General features: G+C 51.8%; 1 protein-coding gene across 16 annotated transcripts in view; it reads left to right on the top strand.

The window, feature by feature from the left end:
• NFASC (neurofascin) overlaps window positions 1-18,381 on the top strand; it is a 73,265-nt gene that overhangs the window by 20,575 nt on the left and 34,309 nt on the right. For 9 of the 16 annotated variants that reach the window (XM_038162192.1, XM_038162190.1, XM_038162189.1 and 6 more), the window contains 16 exons: window positions 33-155; window positions 819-989; window positions 4,400-4,450; window positions 8,627-8,738; window positions 9,337-9,521; window positions 10,080-10,211; window positions 10,749-10,892; window positions 11,691-11,802; window positions 11,902-12,068; window positions 12,912-13,059; window positions 13,658-13,782; window positions 14,581-14,616; window positions 15,483-15,584; window positions 15,669-15,866; window positions 16,836-16,906; window positions 17,855-18,077. In XM_038162192.1, coding sequence (XP_038018120.1) covers window positions 33-155; window positions 819-989; window positions 4,400-4,450; window positions 8,627-8,738; window positions 9,337-9,521; window positions 10,080-10,211; window positions 10,749-10,892; window positions 11,691-11,802; window positions 11,902-12,068; window positions 12,912-13,059; window positions 13,658-13,782; window positions 14,581-14,616; window positions 15,483-15,584; window positions 15,669-15,866; window positions 16,836-16,906; window positions 17,855-18,077 — 2,100 coding nt within the window. The remainder of the gene's footprint in view (window positions 1-32; window positions 156-818; window positions 990-4,399; window positions 4,451-8,626; window positions 8,739-9,336; window positions 9,522-10,079; window positions 10,212-10,748; window positions 10,893-11,690; window positions 11,803-11,901; window positions 12,069-12,911; window positions 13,060-13,657; window positions 13,783-14,580; window positions 14,617-15,482; window positions 15,585-15,668; window positions 15,867-16,835; window positions 16,907-17,854; window positions 18,078-18,381) is intronic. The other 7 variants (XM_038162198.1, XM_038162201.1, XM_038162200.1 and 4 more) reach the window with 2 other exon arrangements.

The following is an 18,381-nucleotide window of genomic DNA, read 5'->3' as shown; positions in this document are numbered from 1 at the left end:
CTTTCCTCATTTTCCTTTGCTTCCCATGGCAGAGTCTCCGCTGTGGCCCAAGGAAAAGGTGGATGTGATCGAGGTGGATGAGGGGGCCCCGCTGAGCCTGCAGTGCAATCCCCCACCCGGCCTCCCCGAGCCCGTCATCTTCTGGATGAGCAGCTGTGAGTCGGGAGCGCCTTTCCCGCCTGGAATTCCGGGAATGGTGGCTCCATCACCTGTGGGATTTAAAATAACCATGGGTGGGGTTGTTGCTGATAGTTTGGGGTTGGTTCTGTCAGCCTGGGATTGTTCCTGTTAGTTTAGGGTTGGTCCTGATAGTTTAGGGTTGTTTATTCATTTAGGGCACTTTCTGCTAGTTTAGGGTAATTTCTATTAGTTTAGGGTCATTTCTGTTAGTTTAGGGCACTTTCTGCTACTTTAGGGCTGCTCCTGATAGTTCAGGGTAATTTCTGCTTGAGTAGGGTTGTTTCTGCTAGTTTAGGATTGTGGCTGCTAGCTTAGGGTCATTGCTGGTAGTTTAGGATAATTACTGCTAATTTAGGGCACTTTCTGCTAGTTTAGGGTAGTTTTTAGCACTTTAGGGTCGTTAGTAGTAGTTTAGGGTTTTTTTTTCTGCTAACTTAGGACACTTTCTGCTAGTTTAGGGTCATAACCACTAATTTAGGGCACTTCCTGCTAATTTAGGGCAGCTTCTGTTAGTTTAGAGCCCTTCCTCCTACTTGAGGCTCACCACCCCTACTCCACACCTCACCCGCACCATCCCTCCGCCATTCCCGTTCTCCGTAAATCCCGCCTGGCCCTGAATTCCCGCCGCTCTCCCGCAGCCATGGAGCCGATCCCGCAGGACAAGCGCGTGTCCCAGGGCCACAACGGGGACCTTTACTTCTCCAACGTGCTGGCGCAGGACGCGCTGACTGACTACAGCTGCAACGCCCGCTTCCACTTCACCCACACCATCCAGCAGAAGAACCCCTACACCCTCAAGGTCAAAACCAGTAAGTGGCTCACTGGGGGACCAGTTTGGGCTCCATCCCAAAGGGTTTTCTGGCCAGGAATCCAGCAAGGGAAGAGTGGCTCCCGTGGTTTGGTTCGGGTGGGGTAAGGATGGTGGTTTTGGGGTGGGTGGGGAGGGAGGGGTTGTAGCTTCCTGGTTTTAGGGTTCCAGAGGTGGTTTGGTGTAGGAATTGCCAATTCCGTGTGTTTGGGGTAAAACTGGGAGTGTTTCGCAGGCGGAGCATTCCCAATGTCTCCAGGGAGATGCAGGAATTGCCAATTCCATGCATTTGGGGTAAAACTGGGAGTGTTTTGCAGATGGGACATTCCCAGTGTCTCCAGGGAAATGCAGGAATTGCCAATTCCATGTGTTTGGGTTAAACTGGGAGTGTTTTGCAGGTGGAATGTTTCCAATGTCTCCAGGGAAATGCAGGAATTGCCAATTCCATGCATTTGGGGTAAAACTGGGAGTGTTTTGCAGATGGGACATTCCCAGTGTCTCCAGGGAAATGCAGGAATTGCCAATTCCATGTGTTTGGGGTAAAACAGGGAATGTTTTGACAGAGATGTGGCATTCGCACAGTCTCCAGGGAAATGTAAAAATGTAAAAAGCAGGAATCACCAAATCCCGATTTTGGGATAAAACTGGGGGTGTTTCAGCACAGCTGGGACATCCCCACCACCTCCAGGAAAATGCAGGAATCACCAGTTCTGTGTGTTTGGGATAAACTGGAGAATGTTTCACAGATGGAGCATTCCCACATTCCCACCATCTCCAGGGAGATGGGATCTTTGGTGCTGGAATCGCCAATTCCGTGTGTTTGGGATAAAACAGGGAGTGTTTCAGCCCATATGGAGCGTTCCCATCATCTCCAGGGAAATGCAGGAATCGCCAATTCCACGTGTTTGGGATAAAACAGGGAGTGTTTCAGCCCATATGGAGCGTTCCCATCATCTCCAGGGAAATGCAGGAATCGCCATTTCCGTGTGTTTGGGATAAATTGCAGAGTTTTGACGCGTCTGGAGCATTCCTGCAGTCTCCAGGGAAATGTAAAATGCCCAGAGGTGATTTGGGGCAGGAACCACCAATTCTGTGTGTTTAGAATAAACTGGAGAACGTTTCTGCATCATTAGGGAAATTCATCTCCAGGGAGGTGTAAAATATCCAGAGGCAACTTGGAGCAGGAATTACCAATTCCACATATTTGGGATAAAACTGGGGATGTTTCCACATTCCCACCACGCTCAGGGAAATGTAAAATGTCCAGGGATATTTTGGGAAGGTGGAGTTAGCTGTGGCTTGCTCCAGGGGATTGGAGGTGGAAAAGTGAGTGTGGAATGTGGCTGTGGGTATTCCTGGGCCTCCTTTGCTCCGGGAAGTGCCTCCAGGAATGTGGGAGCCTCTGGAATCTGGTGGGAGCCTCTGGAATCTGGTGGGACACTCGGGATGGGTGTCCCCACCAAGCACCCAGTGCAGGGACACCAGGGGCTCTCTCCAGAGCCTTTCCGCTAGTTCTGGGCCCTTCCAGGGCACATTTTCCTCCAGGAATGAGAATTCCTGAAGGAAAAGGAATTCCTGGTGCCCTGGGGTGACTCTGGAACAGGGAATGGGGCCAGTTTGAGGGACATGAGGACCTTGAGCTGCCACAGGGGCTTGAGGTGACAAAATCCTCTACGAACATCAACCATCAGTGGGCAGGAGCTCCCACCCATTCCCAGCATTCCCAGGAAGATCCAACTGGGAGGTGCTGGCGGTTTTTTGGGAAGCACCAGGCGCTCCTGAATGCTGGTGGGAGGAATTTAAGCTTGAATGAGCAGGAATGTGATGAGAGGGACCTGGGAGTGACGAGTTTTCCACCTCGGTGTAGCAGCTCCTCCTCGGTGCAAAGCTGGAGTAGGGAATCAGGGAGTTAAACATTCCAACGGGTTCTTTCCCAGTGCTGGGAATGTGGGCAGCTCACTCATTCCGGATATTATTTGTAAATTATGAATATCTGTCGGTTTGCAGAGCTGGGAGAAGAAAATCATGGTGTTTATTTTTGGGAAAAATCTCGGCAAACAAAGATCTGTGGGGTTCGGAGCCTCCAAGGGCTCCACCCTGATGATTTATCCAGCTCTGGAAGTGACCTGGATGAAATCCTGGTGGATTTTCATGGATTTGAGCTCCCCTCAGCTGTCCCCACATCCCTTCACTCCCAGACCTTGGAAAATCAAATCCTTCTCTTCCAGTTTTCCTTGGGACACAACTGCTGTAGGATCAGAGGCAAATTCCACCCCAGGAGCCTCCCGGATTCCTTTAAAAAATTTGGAACTGAGGCTTTGATTTCCCATTAAAAAAATTCTTTATCCATGAATTGTTGGAAGGGGATGAGGTCGGATTTGTACCAAACTCTTGGATTGTCTCAGCCTTAATCCCTGAGTTTAAAAATTCCTTCCCCAGCTCCTGAGAAATCATGGAAGGGGATGTGGGAGGAAAATGGGAAGGTTGCAGGGATGGATCATGTTAAAGGGATTTTACAGCAGGTTGTGCTCTAAAAAAATTATTATTATTATTATTATTATTATTATTATGTTACAGAATGTTGTGTTTTTACAACCTAATAATAATAATAAAATAATTATTATTATTATTATTATTTCATCTCCTTCCCTTCCTACCTCATTGTCCAGCTGTGTCCATCCCATGGGAAAAAGCAGCTGGAACACGGAATTTTTGTCGTCAAAAAACGAGAGAAAAAAACCATTGTCCCTTCCAGATTGCTCTGATTTTTGGCTTTCCCCAAAGATTCTGGAGAGAAAAACATTCCAAGGAAATATTTGCTCTACAATTCCCACACTTTTAGCTCTTCCCACCCCTTGGAGAGGGAAATCAGCCCCTTTTCCTGCCGTTCCTCCTGTGTTTGTCCTGGAAGGCGCCGTGCTCCGAGTGCTTGTGGATCCCTGCTCCCGCCTGTCCCGTCCTTGCTGATTTCTGGGAATTCTCTTGTTTCCCGCCTGTCCTGTCCTTGCTGATTTCTGGGAATTCTCGTCTTCCCCGCCCTCCACTGTCCTTGCTGATTTCTGGGAATTCTCTTGTTTCCCGCCCTGTCCCATCCTTGCTATTTTTTGGGAATTCCCCATGTCCCCGTCCTGGCTGTTTTATGGGATGTCACTGCGTCTCCTACCCCGTCCCATCTTTTTGGTTTTTGGGAATTCTCATGTTCCTCACTCTGTCCCATCCTGGCTGCTTTTTGGGATGTCCCCGTGTCCCCCATCCTGGCTATTTTTTGGGATGTCCCCATGTCCCCCATCCTGGCTGTTTTTGGGATGTCCCCGTGTCCCCCATCCTGGCTGTGTTTTGGGAATTCCGTGTCCCCTTCCCACGCTGTCCCCACCTCCCCGGCGCTGCTCACGGTGTTTTGTTCAATTGCAGAGAAGTCCCATAACGAAACGTCTTTAGGAAATTCCCCCGCCATGTACCGCGGTGAGTCCACGCTGGCTTTGGGAGTCCCGGCTTAACCCAGTCCCGCCTAACCCCACTGACCCCATTCCCTGCCCGTGTCCCTTTTGCTGTCGCCGTGTCCCCATCGTGGCCTCAACTTTGCCAGAATTTATGGGCATAAATCCATCCAAGCGACCACAAGACCCCACAAAGTTCCCCATTTCTGCTGAGCGGAGTTTAGGCGAGTTAAGCCCGGCTTGGGAGGTTTGGGGTTTGTAGAGTCTGCCCCACGTGGCTGAGCTGAGTTTGGTCCCTCCTGTCCTGTCCTGAGCAAAGCTCAGGATTCAAACGCCAGATCCTCATCCCTATTTTTCTGTGTCTCCAGAAGAACATTTCCAGCAGGAGCATCCCTGGGATTTCCAGCTGAACTCAGGCAGGGATAAAAAGAGGGAAGAAAAAGAGGAATATTTGGGTTTTTCTGAAATCTGGGTGATTTCTGTGCAGAGAGGTTGGACATGAGCTGGATGCTTCCACAGGCTCCTGCCCTTTGTTGGGACAGGAAATTCCCTTTGGATTCTGCACCTGTTGGGAGAATCCCAAACATCCCAAAATCCTAAATCTGGGCAGGGAATTCCCTTTGGATTCTGCACCTGTTGGGAGAATCCCATCCCAAAATCCTAAATCTGGGCAGGGAATTCCCTCCGGATTCTGCGTCTGTTGGGAGAATCCCATCCCAAAATCCTAAATCTGGGCAGGGAATTCCCTCCATATTCTGCCCCTTCTGGGAGAAGCTCATCCCAAAATCCTAAATGATGCTTCAGGCACAAAAACCCCAGGATGGCTGCGCTGGGAATGGTTGGAATTGTCAGGGACGTGTTGGGATAACAAGGGCAGCAGTGAAGAATTTTAGGGAGTGGGAGGTGGGGCTGGTTTGGGAATCCTGGGAATGTCCCAAAGGATTCCAAACCTCTCCAAAGCCACCATGGATTCCAACCGCTCCCAGATCTGGAGCTGTCCCAGACAGGATTCACTTCCTGCCCTTCCTGCTGCTTTTGGGGCCGGGCTTGTGCGGGGTCAGCTCCGGGAATGTCCCTTGCTGTCCCCACCGTGTCCTGGAGTGAAATCCCTGCTGAGCCAGAGCTTCCTCAGGGCCTGGCAGAGCCCAGGGCACAATTCCCATCCCACGGGGACTTTTGGGGACAAGGAGGGTGTTGCCAGCTGGGAGAGCTGGAGAAGAGCAGGCTGTGCCAGGCCAGGGCACGGCCGAGGGAATCGGGGTCCTGGCATCGGGAGCAGGAGGGCTTGGAGGGAGCTGAGGAGCTGGGACAGGCTCAGCAGCGGAATCTGCCTGGGAGGAAACGCTGGAATGGGCTGGACAGTCTGGGAATACTTGGAAAAATGGCTGGGAAAAGGGATCAGCAGCAAAATCAGCTTCGGTGGGAGCGGCATCAACCACCCGGAAGGGAGGGGACAAGAGATGGGACAGGGACAAAGAAAATTCCAGTGGAGGGTTTTCCTGGGCTTCTGGATTCCCCACTGGATATCTTTGTTCAGGGAAAAGGGATCTTGAGCGTTGCTCCATCAGGAAAATGGGATTTTACCTGCACAATCTCATTCTGTCCCTCATTTCATGGGTGCACAGGAGAAGCTTCCTGCTCTTCATGTTGTAACATTCCCTGGAAAATTTCCTGGCTCCAGAGGAGTCCGATCTCCCTCTCCGCCCCTGTGCAGACCTGGACTCCAACCCAGGCCTTAATTAACTCAATAATTGATGAGTGGGGGTAACAATTCTTCCCCTCAGTCCTTTTCCTTGTGGCTGCTCCAGCGTTCCTCCCTGGAATGACCTGGCTGGGAATTCTGGAGCTTTGGGATGTGGAGAGGGATGTGAATCCCAAGGATTTGAGGTGCTGGGGGGATTTGGGGCTCTTGGCTGTTCCTCCTCAGGCTGCAGATCCCCACCATCCCAGCTCAGCTCCAGAGGCAGCTGGAAAAGGGGTCTGGAAGGCTGGGAATCCCATTCCCAGGATGTTCCTGAGTTTGGGAATGTGGGACCTGCTGGTGGGGACGTGGAGCACGGGAGATTTGTGGGACGCTTGTCCCAAATTCCTCTGCAGGGCTGGGATAACCACAGGAAGTGTCACCCACCCTTGTCCCCAGGGCTTGGAGCGATGATTCCCAGAATTCTGTGGGCAATTATCAGGGAACAATGATCCAAAAGGATAAATGGAACATTTAATTAGCAGAATTTCCCACTTTTTTTCCCCTTTTAATGGAATTAAAACCTTTTTTTGTCCCTTTTCCTCTCTTTTTTTTTTTTTTTTGGCAAACCTGAGGCTGTTTAAGGCTGTGCCTGGGCTGAGCAGCTGGAATGTGCTGGGATGAGCACATCCCTGGAAAAGAGAGCTGATGGGGGAATTTTAGATGGGAAAGGGGCAGCTGGCAGCTCTGGGATGATCCCAGTTCACAGCAAAACTTGGGAGCAGAGTCAATTTTTAAGCCGGAATAATCAGCCCCAGGATTTGTTTTTCCAGCTTGGATCCATCTAGAGGGATGAGGGAAACCTTGACACTTCCAGCTGGAACTTCCACATGCTCAGAGCCTCTGTCTCTGAGGGAATTTCTGGCTGCTGCCTGTTAGAAACAGCAAAATATTTATTATTTATTAATTTATTATTTATTATTTATTAATTATTATTTATTAATGGTGCTGTGCTGAGGCAAAAATCAGGGTTTTTTCTGTGCTGTCCTTAGGTTCATTAAAGCCAGGAGGGTACTAATTAATGTCCCTGATTTTTAATTGCCATGATTAATACAGGCTTGTAAAATCCGGCTTGCTCCGCTTAGCGCTTCCAGTTATCCCACAGGATCCGAAGTGGGAATAAATCCTCATCAAAGCCAATCTTGGCTGATAAAATAATTAATTCCCATTTTCTGATTTGGCGGGAGAAGCTCCCGGTGGTGGTGGAGGTTTGGGAGCTCTGCCCTGGGATGGGTTGAGCTGGTTTCACCGGGAGCAGGGATGCAGGCAGACGCAGAGAAGTCGGCTTTTCGGGATAAATTTGGGATTTTCCTGCCCTGGTAATCCATTAATCCATAACTGACTAACTGGGAGCTCGCGCGGAGCCCGTAGGAGCGGTGGGGTACGGGCGTGGAACCCATTCCAAGCATTCCATGGATGAATCCTGGGGTTGGGTTCTCCTTCCCTTAGGTGGGAATTCCAGGAAGAGCTCCCGTCCTCACTCCCCTCCTCCTTCCCCTGCCGCAGCTCTGGCTTTCCCAAAATTCCCCAAATCCTCCCAACTCATTGAGCCAAGGAAATTTTGGGGCACCGGGATGGTCTCTCCCCATGGATCACTCCAGGATTTTTTGTGTCCCTGTTCCCATCCCATCCCTTTCCTAATCCCATAACTTCCATCCCTGCTACTGCTGCTTTCCCGCCCATCTCATCCTGTTTTGTCCTCACTGATCCAGATCTAGGTCAATCATTCCACTCCTTAATGGAATTTTTCCATGAATAATTAATTTTTTCCCCCTGCACAGAGGCCTTCACTGTGTGTGGATCCGTAGGGAATTGTCTCGTGTCTTCCCTTTGTTTTTTTCCCGTTAAACTTCCCTGTCCAGCCCTAAATGGGTCATTTTGGTGGCTGAGCTGTCCCTTTCCAAGGGGAACCGTCCTTCCAGGCCTCCAGGAAAGCTGGAAAACCTCCTTGGTGCTGCTGGAGCCCTGGGAATGCTCTGTATCCCAGTGAATTCCGTGGAAAAGCACCTCCGGCTCTGAATAAACCCTTTCCGTGCCCATTTTTCCTGCTGTCCTTCGTTATATGTTACATCCATCAATATTTCCCGATTCCATCTGATTCCAGCCCCCTTTCCAGAGGCAGGGAGGGCAGGAAAAGCAGGAACTGATGGAATGGGGACCATCCCCAAGGCTCAGTCCCCTCTGCTGCTCCTTCTCTCCCCTGCCTGCCGAACTTCCTCTCTCTCCCGTTCTTTTTATCAACCCCAAATTCGTTTGGAGCCCTCCTTCCCTTTCCAGGCACATTCCCTGGTGAGTTCAGAATCCTGGGATGGTTGGGGAGGTGACACCTTTCATGAATTCCCGGTGACTTTTAAAAGACCCGTGTTCTGTTTTCTTTGGTTTTTTGTTTTTGTTTTTTGTTGGTTTTTTTTGTTTTGGTTTGGTTTTGTTTTGTTTTTCCTTCTCTCCCACTGATTCCAGCCCGAGGGATCTCAGAAACCACTCCCAGCTTCATGTATCCCTACGGAACTTCCAGCAGCCAGATGGTGCTCCGAGGGGTGGATCTCCTGCTGGAATGCATCGCCTCCGGAGTGTACGTACCACGGAGAGGGTGATTCCCAGCGGTTCCCAGCGGGATCAGCACAAGGAATCCCCCCTGGATTGGGAAAAAGGGATCATTCCCCCCTTTTTTAGTTGTTAACAATGCTCCCATAACCTGCTCGATGAGCAAACGGGAATGCTGAGGTTTCCAGATGTCTTCAGATCCTTGTCCAAGGGTAATTCCCCCACTGGTTTGTCCTAAAATTTGGGAATTTCCAGGGAGCTCCTCGCCACACTGTGGGGGAAGACATCTGTGCCCCCCAGAAGTGTCCTGGGCTTGTGGTCAGACCATGGTCAGGGGTTTTCCACCCCAAACCGTTCCAGAATTCCATGATCCTGCATTCCCAGGAGGATCGGGAGGAGAACACCGTTCCTGACCCGCTGGGAATGCTCAGGGCTGTGGTTGAGGGGCAGTGGTGGGAAGGAGGGTGATGGGAATAAGGGTGGCCCACCAGTTGGATCGGACCTTCCCCCTGGGTTTTGGTCATTCCCAGGATGGGAATTTCACTGTTATTTAGGAATCACAACTCTTTACCTGGGAGTCATTCCCTTGCCTTTGGAAAAGCTCTGATCTGCCCCCCTCTCCTCAGACCAGCGCCGGACATCATGTGGTACAAGAAAGGCGGGGAGCTCCCGGTGGGTAAAACCAAGATGGAGAACTTCAACAAGGCCCTGCGCATCTCCAACGTGTCCGAGGAGGACTCCGGGGAATATTTCTGCCTGGCCTCCAACAAGATGGGCAGCATCCGCCACACGATCTCGGTGAGAGTGAAGGGTACGTCACCTTTACCTTCCCTCTTTGGGTCCTGGCTGCCTGGAGCCGGGAGGGGACGTTCATGGAATGCTGGGAGGGACAGCAGGGCCTTTCCCTGGGGATGGGTCCGCGTTCTTCAGGGAATCATGGAATGAGTTGGGTTGGAAGGACTCCGGAGATCACCCAGTACCGGGACACACTCCATGATCCCATGTTGCTTCAAGCCCCATCCAACCCAGCCTTGGGCACTTCCAGGGCTGAAGCAGCCACAGCTTCTCTGGGAATTCCATCCCCACCCTCCCAAGGAATGATTCCATGCCAATATCCCATCTAAATCTTCCCTTTTTTGAATTAAATCTCGTCCAAACAGCCCCAAAAGCAGGGCAGATGGGATCCCGCTGGTAGAGATGGTGGTGGGTTTGCGTGGCCAGGGAGAGGAAAGGGGTCTCTCCTCCCTCACCGAATCCTGGGAAACCCACTTGGTTTTTCCATCGCCTTCCTCCCCCGGGGAGTGCTGGAGGGGGGAATTCGGGGGTGCTGCTGCTGTCCCTGTGTCACCGGGGCGGGGCTGTTTTCCAGCTGCTCCCTACTGGCTGGATGAGCCGGAGAACCTGATCCTGGCCCCCGGCGAGGACGGCAGGCTCGTGTGCCGGGCCAACGGCAACCCCAAACCGTCCATCCAGTGGCTGGTGAACGGAGAGCCTATTGAAGGTGAATGAGGGCGAGACTGGCCTCCTTCTCCAAAATCCCTGCCAAAATCCCAGCCCAAAATCCCAGCCAAGGATATCCTGGCCGAGCAAGAGCCAGAGTGGCTTCCTCCTCCAAAATCCCAGCTGAAATCCCAGCCGAAATCCCAGCCAAGGGTCTCATGGCTGAGCATGAGCCACAGTTGTCTCCTCCTCCAAATGTCAGCCAAGATCCCACCAAAATCCCAGCCAAGGGTCTCATGGCTGAGAGGGAGCCAGAATTGCCTCCTTCTCCAAAATCCCAGCCCAAATCCCAGCCCAAGTCCCAGTCAAGGATCTGCTGGCTGAGCATGAGCCAGAGCTGCTGGTGTGGTCCAACAGCCACGTGAACCCTCAGCTTGTCTGGGATGGGCCCAGTTCACCCAGTGGCTCCCAGTTGTGCCTGTGGAGCCCACCCACCATCACCGGGTTTGAGCTGGGCTGAGCTGGGAGGACGCTCCATGATATTACGGGGTGGATTTTCATTTGGAATCGAATTGAAGGAGCTGTCCTTGTTTTGAAGCGTCTCCCCCCAACCCGAGCCGGGAGGTGGCCGGGGACACCATCGTGTTCCGGGACACGCAGATCGGCAGCAGCGCCGTGTACCAGTGCAACGCGTCCAACGAGCACGGCTACCTGCTGGCCAACGCCTTCGTCAGCGTGCTGGGTGAGTCTGCGGGAAGGGCGGCGCCCAAACCTCAAATTTCCATGGAATCCGAGGTTGGAAAGGACCTTAAATGCTCAGCTCAAAGCTCACTTTAAAAGGGTGGATGTGGCTCTTAGTGCCAAGGTGGTGTTGGGTCATAGGTTGGAGTTGATGTTTAAGGTCTTTTCCAACCTTTTTCCAGCCAGTTGGTTCTGGGATTCATCTAAAATTCCACCGCCTTGGAAGGGCAGGGCATGGAACCTTCCACACCATCCCAGGGTGCTGCAAGCCCTGTCCTACCTGGCCTTGGACGCTTCCAGGAATCCAGGGGCAGACACAGCTTCTCTGGGAATTCCATCCCAGCCCCTCCCCACCCTCCCAGCCAGGAATTTTTTCTTTTCAATATCCAACCTAAACTCCATTATTTTGGTTTAAAACCATTCCCTTTATCCCATTACCATATTCCCACGTAAAAGTCACCCTCCCTGGTTTTTCCAAGCGCCCTTTTCCCTGCCAGAGTTTTCCATGAGTTTTCCCCTTTGCTGCTTGGAGGGAATGCACAAAGGCACCCAGGCTTTGTAGCAGGAATCCATTGCCACGGATTCAAGCCAGGCAAAGGCTGGGCAAATCCAGGGATACGGTCGCAGAACGGGGCTGGAAGGAGGGGGAAGGTGAGGTGAGAGGTAGTGGAGAAGCTCTACTCGGTTTTGAAAGTGCCAGTAGGAAAAGTGAACAAAAAAAAACAGGGAAAAGGCTGAAAAAGAGCAGCAGAATCCATTTTTCCTCCTTCTCCATGGCTGGAATTTTGGTGGTTGGCAGATGTGCCCCCCCGGATCCTGGGCCCCCGGAACCAGCTGATCAGGGTGATCCAGAACAACAGGACGCGCCTGGATTGTCCCTTCTTTGGGTCCCCCATCCCCACCCTGCGCTGGTAAGAGCCGGATCCCATCCCATTCCATCCCGAGGGGTGGGAAAGGGGGCGGTTTCCTGCTTTTCCTGCCCTTCCAACAGCACTTTGTGGTGTTGGGAGGTTTAAGAACGGCCAGGGGAACACGCTGGATGGAGGCAACTACAAAGCCCACGAGAACGGGAGCTTGGAGATGTTCATGGCTCGGAAGGAGGACCAGGGAATCTACACCTGCGTGGCCACCAACATCCTGGGGAAGGCTGAGGCCCAGGTCCGCCTGGAGGTCAAAGGTAGGGGCACGGAGGCACCAAAATCTTGGATCTTCTGGAAGTTGTGGCAGAAGTAGTTGAGGCTAAAATCTTGGATTTTCTGGAAGTTGCATCAGGAATAATCCTTGAGGTGAAGGGAGCTTGGTTGTGACTGATCTGATCTTCCAGCAGGTCAGGGCTGGGAGCCTTGAAATGGTGGAGATTCCATTTTAATGTTGGGAAAAGCCCAGGCTGGGGATGGTGGAAGGGCTTGGGTTGGGTGTCAGGCTGGGAGATGCCATCAGCAATGCCAGCACTGACCCCAAGTGTTCCTCTGGGTTAGCTGAGGACAATAAAGCATTTTTGGAATTGTTTTTACCCCACTCAGCAAATCTGGCTGCTGACTCCAAAAAATGGGGCTCTTTTAAAGGCTCGGCACGAATTAATGACTCGTTAAATTAATTTATTTGTTCAAAGCTGGACAAACAGCCCAGCTGTGCTTGTCCTTCCCTGCTCTCCATTGAGTCCCTGAGCCAAGACCCACGGTTTTGGGGCGTGACCCTTTGTGACCTCCTGCAGACCCCAGCAGGATCATGAGGGGACCTGAGGAGTTTGGGACATAACCCTTGACCCCGTGCAGACCCCACCAAAGTTGTGAGGGAATCTGGGGTGTGACCCTTTGTTTGTGGCCCCGTGCTGACCCTTCCAAGGATTGTAAGGGAGCTCGAGGAGTTTGGGACTTAAACCTTGACCCTGTGCAGACCCCACCAGCATCATGGGAGAACACGGGAAGTTTGGGAGATAGCCCTTGATTTCATGCCCTGAGGGATCCTGAGGGGTCCTGAGGAGTTTGGAACGTGTCCCTTTGTTTGTGACCCCATACAGACCCCACCAGGATCGTGAGGGGCCCCGAGGACCAGGTGGTCAAGAGGGGCACCATGCCCCGGCTCCACTGCCGCGTCAAGCACGACCCCACGCTGCGGCTCATGGTCACCTGGCTCAAGGACGATGCCCCCCTGTACCTGGGGAACAGGTCTGTGCCCAAAACCTCCATCGATTTCTCTCCCAGAATTGTTGGATTTTTAGCAGAACATTCCAGGAGTCCTCGGGGATAAATACTGAGTTCCCACTTCAGCAACATTTGATGTTTTTGACACTTTTAATCTCATTGGCTCCCTCCAGCAATTCCAGCTGATTTATCAGTAAATCCAGACTTTGCTGCAGGTTTTATTCCCGGATGTTTCAGGACATCCTGATAAAACCTGGGAATTCATAACGAGCCACTCCAGAGTTAATATTTCTCTGCTGCGGCTGGCACAGCTTTAATTTCCTTTCTGTACCTGACTCCTGTTTCTTGTGAGGCAATATCTGATCCCAGGGCATGAGCCCAGGGTTGGCTGCTGTCCTAAAAATGTGATTATTCCCCAGATACACCCCAGGGCGCGTGATTCCTTAGGAAGTGAGCTTTCCCAGAATAGCCCAGCACATCCTCAGCTGATAAAACCTCCAGACCAGAGATGTTCTCCTGCTCTGGTTGGGTTTCCTGCTGGATTTTGTCAGGGAACATCCAGCCTTTAACGCTGCTTCCTAAATATGTTGGGGCAGAATTTTGGGACGTTGTTTCCTTGAAGGATGAAGAAGGAAGAGGATGGTCTGACGATCTATGGCGTGACTGAGAAGGACCAGGGCGATTACACGTGTGTGGCCAGCACGGAGCTGGACAAGGACTTTGCCAAGGCCTATCTCACCGTGCTGGGTAAAGCCCCCCTGACCCCACAGCTGAGTGCTTGGCTTTGAACCGGACACTCTGACCTTGAGGTCAGGCTGGAAGTGGGGTGTGGGCTCCAAGATTGTCCCCTGGATGCTCAGGGAGGTGCTGCAGAGCAGGGGTTCCGTTGTCGCAGGATTCGCTGCCTCGTCCCGGATGATGGCACTGAAAGGCTGCAAAAAACCCTGAGATTTGAGGGTAAAAAGTTAAACAGGAATTGTGGCACACAGCCCAAAATATCCCAGGTGGATGTTGAAGATCCATGAGAAAAGTCCTAAATTTGGGGGTGAATTTAGTGGGGTGTTGGGGTGCTGAGCAGTGGGACTGGGGCTGAGCCAGGTCCTCCTGGCCCTGTGTGTCCCCTCTGCGTGTCCCCTTTGCAGCACAGGGAGGGACAAACTTCACCCCATTCCCCATTTGTGCCACTGCAAGCTCTGCTTGGCAAACAGGGATTTATCATCCCCTGGCCACCTCAGATTCCCGGGAACGCCACAACCTGCCAGTGCCCCTCCACTGCTTGAACAGGAACCCCAAATCCCAAATAATTCCCCTGGGGTTGATTTATTTCCCTTCCTTTCCCCTAATGGCTCATTAACCCCACATCAAACTGATACTTCCCTTTTGCTGTCAGCTACGAGTGTGGGTACTGGGGGAAGGATATTCCCTCTCTGCTTCCCAAACTGGATCAAATCCCACTGAAATCTGGAACTTTATGTTTGCCAGGTGCTCCTTTGGCCACCCAAGCTTAAACTAACCCGGTTTAACAAGCACTGTCTTACCTTGCAGCCATCCCCGCTAACCGGTTGAGAGATTTACCCAAAGGTAATCGTCACTAATTCCTCGCCTCCCTTTGATTTCCCACCTTGGTTTTGGTTTTCCCTCACCAGTAACTCCTAGAGAAATGGGTGGCAGCTGGAGAAGCTGGGGGATGATGCTTCCAGGTTGAAGGAGCTGGAGCTCCAAGTCCTGCCCAGGTTGTCCTTGAAGGAGTTGATGCTTCCAAGTTGTCCCTGAAGGAGCTGAAGCTCCAAGTTCTGCCCTCAAAGGAGCTCGTTTTTCCAAGTCCCATCCAAACTGTCCTTGAAAACCCATCCAGATGGGTGGAAAGCTCCTGTTTCACCACGTTTTGTGTCCCACGGTGGCAGTTCCGGAGTGCAGGAATCACTTCACCTGTGCTTGAAAATCCTGATGGGGAAAAAAAAAAAAACCCCGCATGGAATCTCCTAATTTTTACCTGGAATTTATTCCTGTTATTGCATGAGCTGGTCCTTGTGATCAGATTTTTTAAAAATGGGGAATTTCTATCCAAAATTTATGTTTCCACTAAGGTTTTGTGTCCTTTTTCTGCTGTTCATTTGCATTTTTCTGTGTAAGGTCACAAATCCCCCTAAAACAGCACCTGCTGCTTTCCCCACCATTTTTTTGGGGAAAGGCAGGATTTTTCCTGGGAAAGGCAGGATTTTTCCTGGGAAAGGCAGGATTTTTTCCTGGAAAAGGCAAGATTTCCAGGCAAGACACTGTCAGAAATGACCACATTTTTATTTTAAAAATCACTCTGGTCCCCTAAAGAGCTGCAGGACATGGACTGTGCCCTGGAGCACGTCCTGCCCGCGGGACTGGGAGAGGTGATGGGAACTGGGACTTGCTCCTGGGACAATTCCAGCCTCCCATTTATCCCATTCCAACAGCACGACCTGACCAGCCCCGGGACTTGGAGCTGACGGATCTGGCCGAGAGGAGCGTGCGGCTGACGTGGATCCCTGGCGATGACAACAACAGCCCCATCACAGGTCTGTCCCCCGTCCCCAAAATCCCCGTGACGGAAAATCCCTTCCCATCCAAACCCTTCGCCCGCCTCTTCCCGCCCTTCCCAGACTACGTTGTCCAGTTTGAGGAGGACCGCTTCCAGCCGGGAGTGTGGCACGACCACTCCAGGTATCCCGGGAGCGTCAACTCGGCCGTGCTGAGCCTGTCTCCGTACGTGAATTACCGGTTCCGCGTGATCGCCGTTAACGACGTGGGCAGCAGCGTGCCCAGCGAGCCCTCCGAGCGCTACCAGACCAACGGGGCACGTGAGTTTTTCCCAGGTTTTTCATCCTTGGAATCCACCGCTCTCCATGGAGGCTCCTCCCTCGATCCCAGGAATAGGTTGGCAAGGGCGGCGGGAGAATTTTTTGTATGGAATTCTCCAGCCTGGGGGTGGTGTCCTTCAGGGCAGCGAAACGCAGAGGTTTATGCAAAGGTCACTCATTTGTCGTAGAAAAACCTGGTTTTCCTTCTTTTCCTTAAAGGAATCCTTCCAGTCCTTTCAGACTACAGGAAGCTCGGAATTCTGTGGGAAAATCAGACTCAAGTGCAAATGTTGTTAATTATTGGCCGCTGTTAAAGGTGGTTGATGCTGTGGGGGTGGCGAGGCCCTGGCAAAGATTATCCAGAAAAAACATGGCTGCCCCTGGATCCCTGGAAGTGTCCAAGGCCAGGTTTGATGGGGCTTGGAGCACCCTGGGATAGGGAAAGGTGGAACTGGGTGATTTTAAGGATTTTATCCCAAATTCCGTGACAAAAGAGCAAAACCAGCTCCAATCCACAACCAAGACTTGAGTTTGTCTGCCCAGCGCTTTGTCAGAGAATATTTGGGAAAATTCCACATGGAATTCACGGGAATCTCAGCAGCTCTGCTGCATTTCTTCCTTTGCCCATTCCAGGGCGATTTTTGGAGGCTCTGCTGGCATCTAGTGTTGGCTCCCAACAGTGCCCGCCGTGTCTCAGGCTCAAAGTGACAGACTCTGCTCCCTCCACAATGGTTTCCTTTCAAAGATTTAGGACATTTAGGGGACAAAAAAGAGCCTCCTAAATAAATGGCCTGGTTTTCCAGAGGACTGAGAGTCTCGTGTCCCATTAACCTGAATGGGAACTTCTGGAAAAATCAGGCCATTAACTTCTGCCTTGGAAGGACTTTCGGCTTGCAGGGTTTTAACCCCTCGGCGGTTGTTTTTTGACACTGAAAAATTCGTTGTTTTGGTTTTCAATGTGAATTTCAGGTCCTGAAATAAATCCAACAGGAGTTCAAGGGGCAGGGACCCAAAAAAACAACATGGAGATAACGTGGACCGTGAGTTCTTCTTGGATGCCTTTTGGGATGGAGCTGTGGGATGAGGTGGAATGGGTTCAAAGTGCCAGAGGGCAGGGAGAGGTGGGATATTGGGAATGAATCCTTCACCGGGAGGGTGGGGAAGGGCTGGGATGGAATTCCCAGTCAATCCATGGCTGTCCCATCCCTGGAAGTGTCCCAGGCCAGGTTGGGGCAACCTGGGATCATGGAAGGTGTGGAGTGCAATGGGATTTCAGGTCCCTCCCAACCCAAACCACTCCAGGATTCCATTAAATAAAACGCAGAAGGTACAAGAAAGGCAATTTTTATTGCTGCAATAAAAAGAATAATTCAAAAAATTGAAAACAAAATAATTCAAAGACGGGGCGTCCAAAGATGCCGGATTCCAGACTCAGCTTCCCGAGGATGCCCCGAGGTCGCGTCCTTGAGCAGCTCAGGGGATTTACGGGGCTGCTCCTGCTTTGCTCCCTGCACCAGCAGGTGTCAGCCACAAATCAGGGATGAGCCGGGGGGAGGGCTGGAATGGCAGCGGGAACAGAGGCTGGAATATGGGGATAGCAGATATGGAATACATATCGCGTAATTGGATATTATGCACATATTTGATTTACTTTATGTAATATAGAGCTAAAGAATCTGGGCTAGTGGAAGCATCTCTGCCCATGGAAGGGGCTTGGAATTTAAATCCCTTTCAAACCAAACCATTCCAGGAACAAAACCTTGGATTTTGTGAATAAAATTTTCCAGTCCTGCCATGGCTCTGGAGGGCAAGAACTCGTTCTGCCTCTCCTTGGGAGCAAAACCTCACCCCCCTTTGGGATTTGCTGACGGAGCCTGGAATACAACCCCACTGCTGAGCAGAACTTTGGGATCTCCTTGGTGGAAAAATCCAATTTGTTTTTTTTTCCCTCCTCCTCACTTTCCCTTCTCTGTTTCGCTCCACTGAAGCCTCTGAATGCAACTCAGGCTTATGGGCCCAACCTCAGGTACATCGTGAGGTGGCGGCGGCGGGACCCCCGCGGGAGCTGGTACAACGAGACCGTGCGGGGCGCGCGGCACGTGGTGTGGAACACGCCCATCTTCGTCCCCTACGAGATCAAGGTGCAGGCCGAGAATGACTTCGGCAGAGCCCCGGAGCCCGACACCTACATCGGATACTCCGGGGAGGATTGTGAGTATTCCCGCAGCCTCGGGTGGGATTCTGGGGATGGTCGCATCCAAGGGCAAGGAGTGCCCGGGATGTGGGTGAGGAGCTGAGGGATTTGGATAAAATCCACTTTTAGTTTGGAGAAGGTTTGGAGGACCTTAGGCTGTGGAAGGTGTCCCTGTCTGTGGCCACCTGGGCTATGGGAGGTGTCCCTGTCTGTGGCCACCTGGGCTGTGGAAGATCTCCTTGTCTGTGGCCACCTGGACTATAAAAGGTTTCTCTATCCATGGCCACCTGGGCTGTGGAGGGTGTCCCTGTCCATGGCCAC

Source organism: Motacilla alba, chromosome 26 (genome assembly GCF_015832195.1).
Source record: "Motacilla alba alba isolate MOTALB_02 chromosome 26, Motacilla_alba_V1.0_pri, whole genome shotgun sequence".
Lineage (NCBI taxonomy): Eukaryota > Metazoa > Chordata > Aves > Passeriformes > Motacillidae > Motacilla > Motacilla alba.
This window is presented reverse-complemented; position numbering and strand designations above follow the sequence as displayed.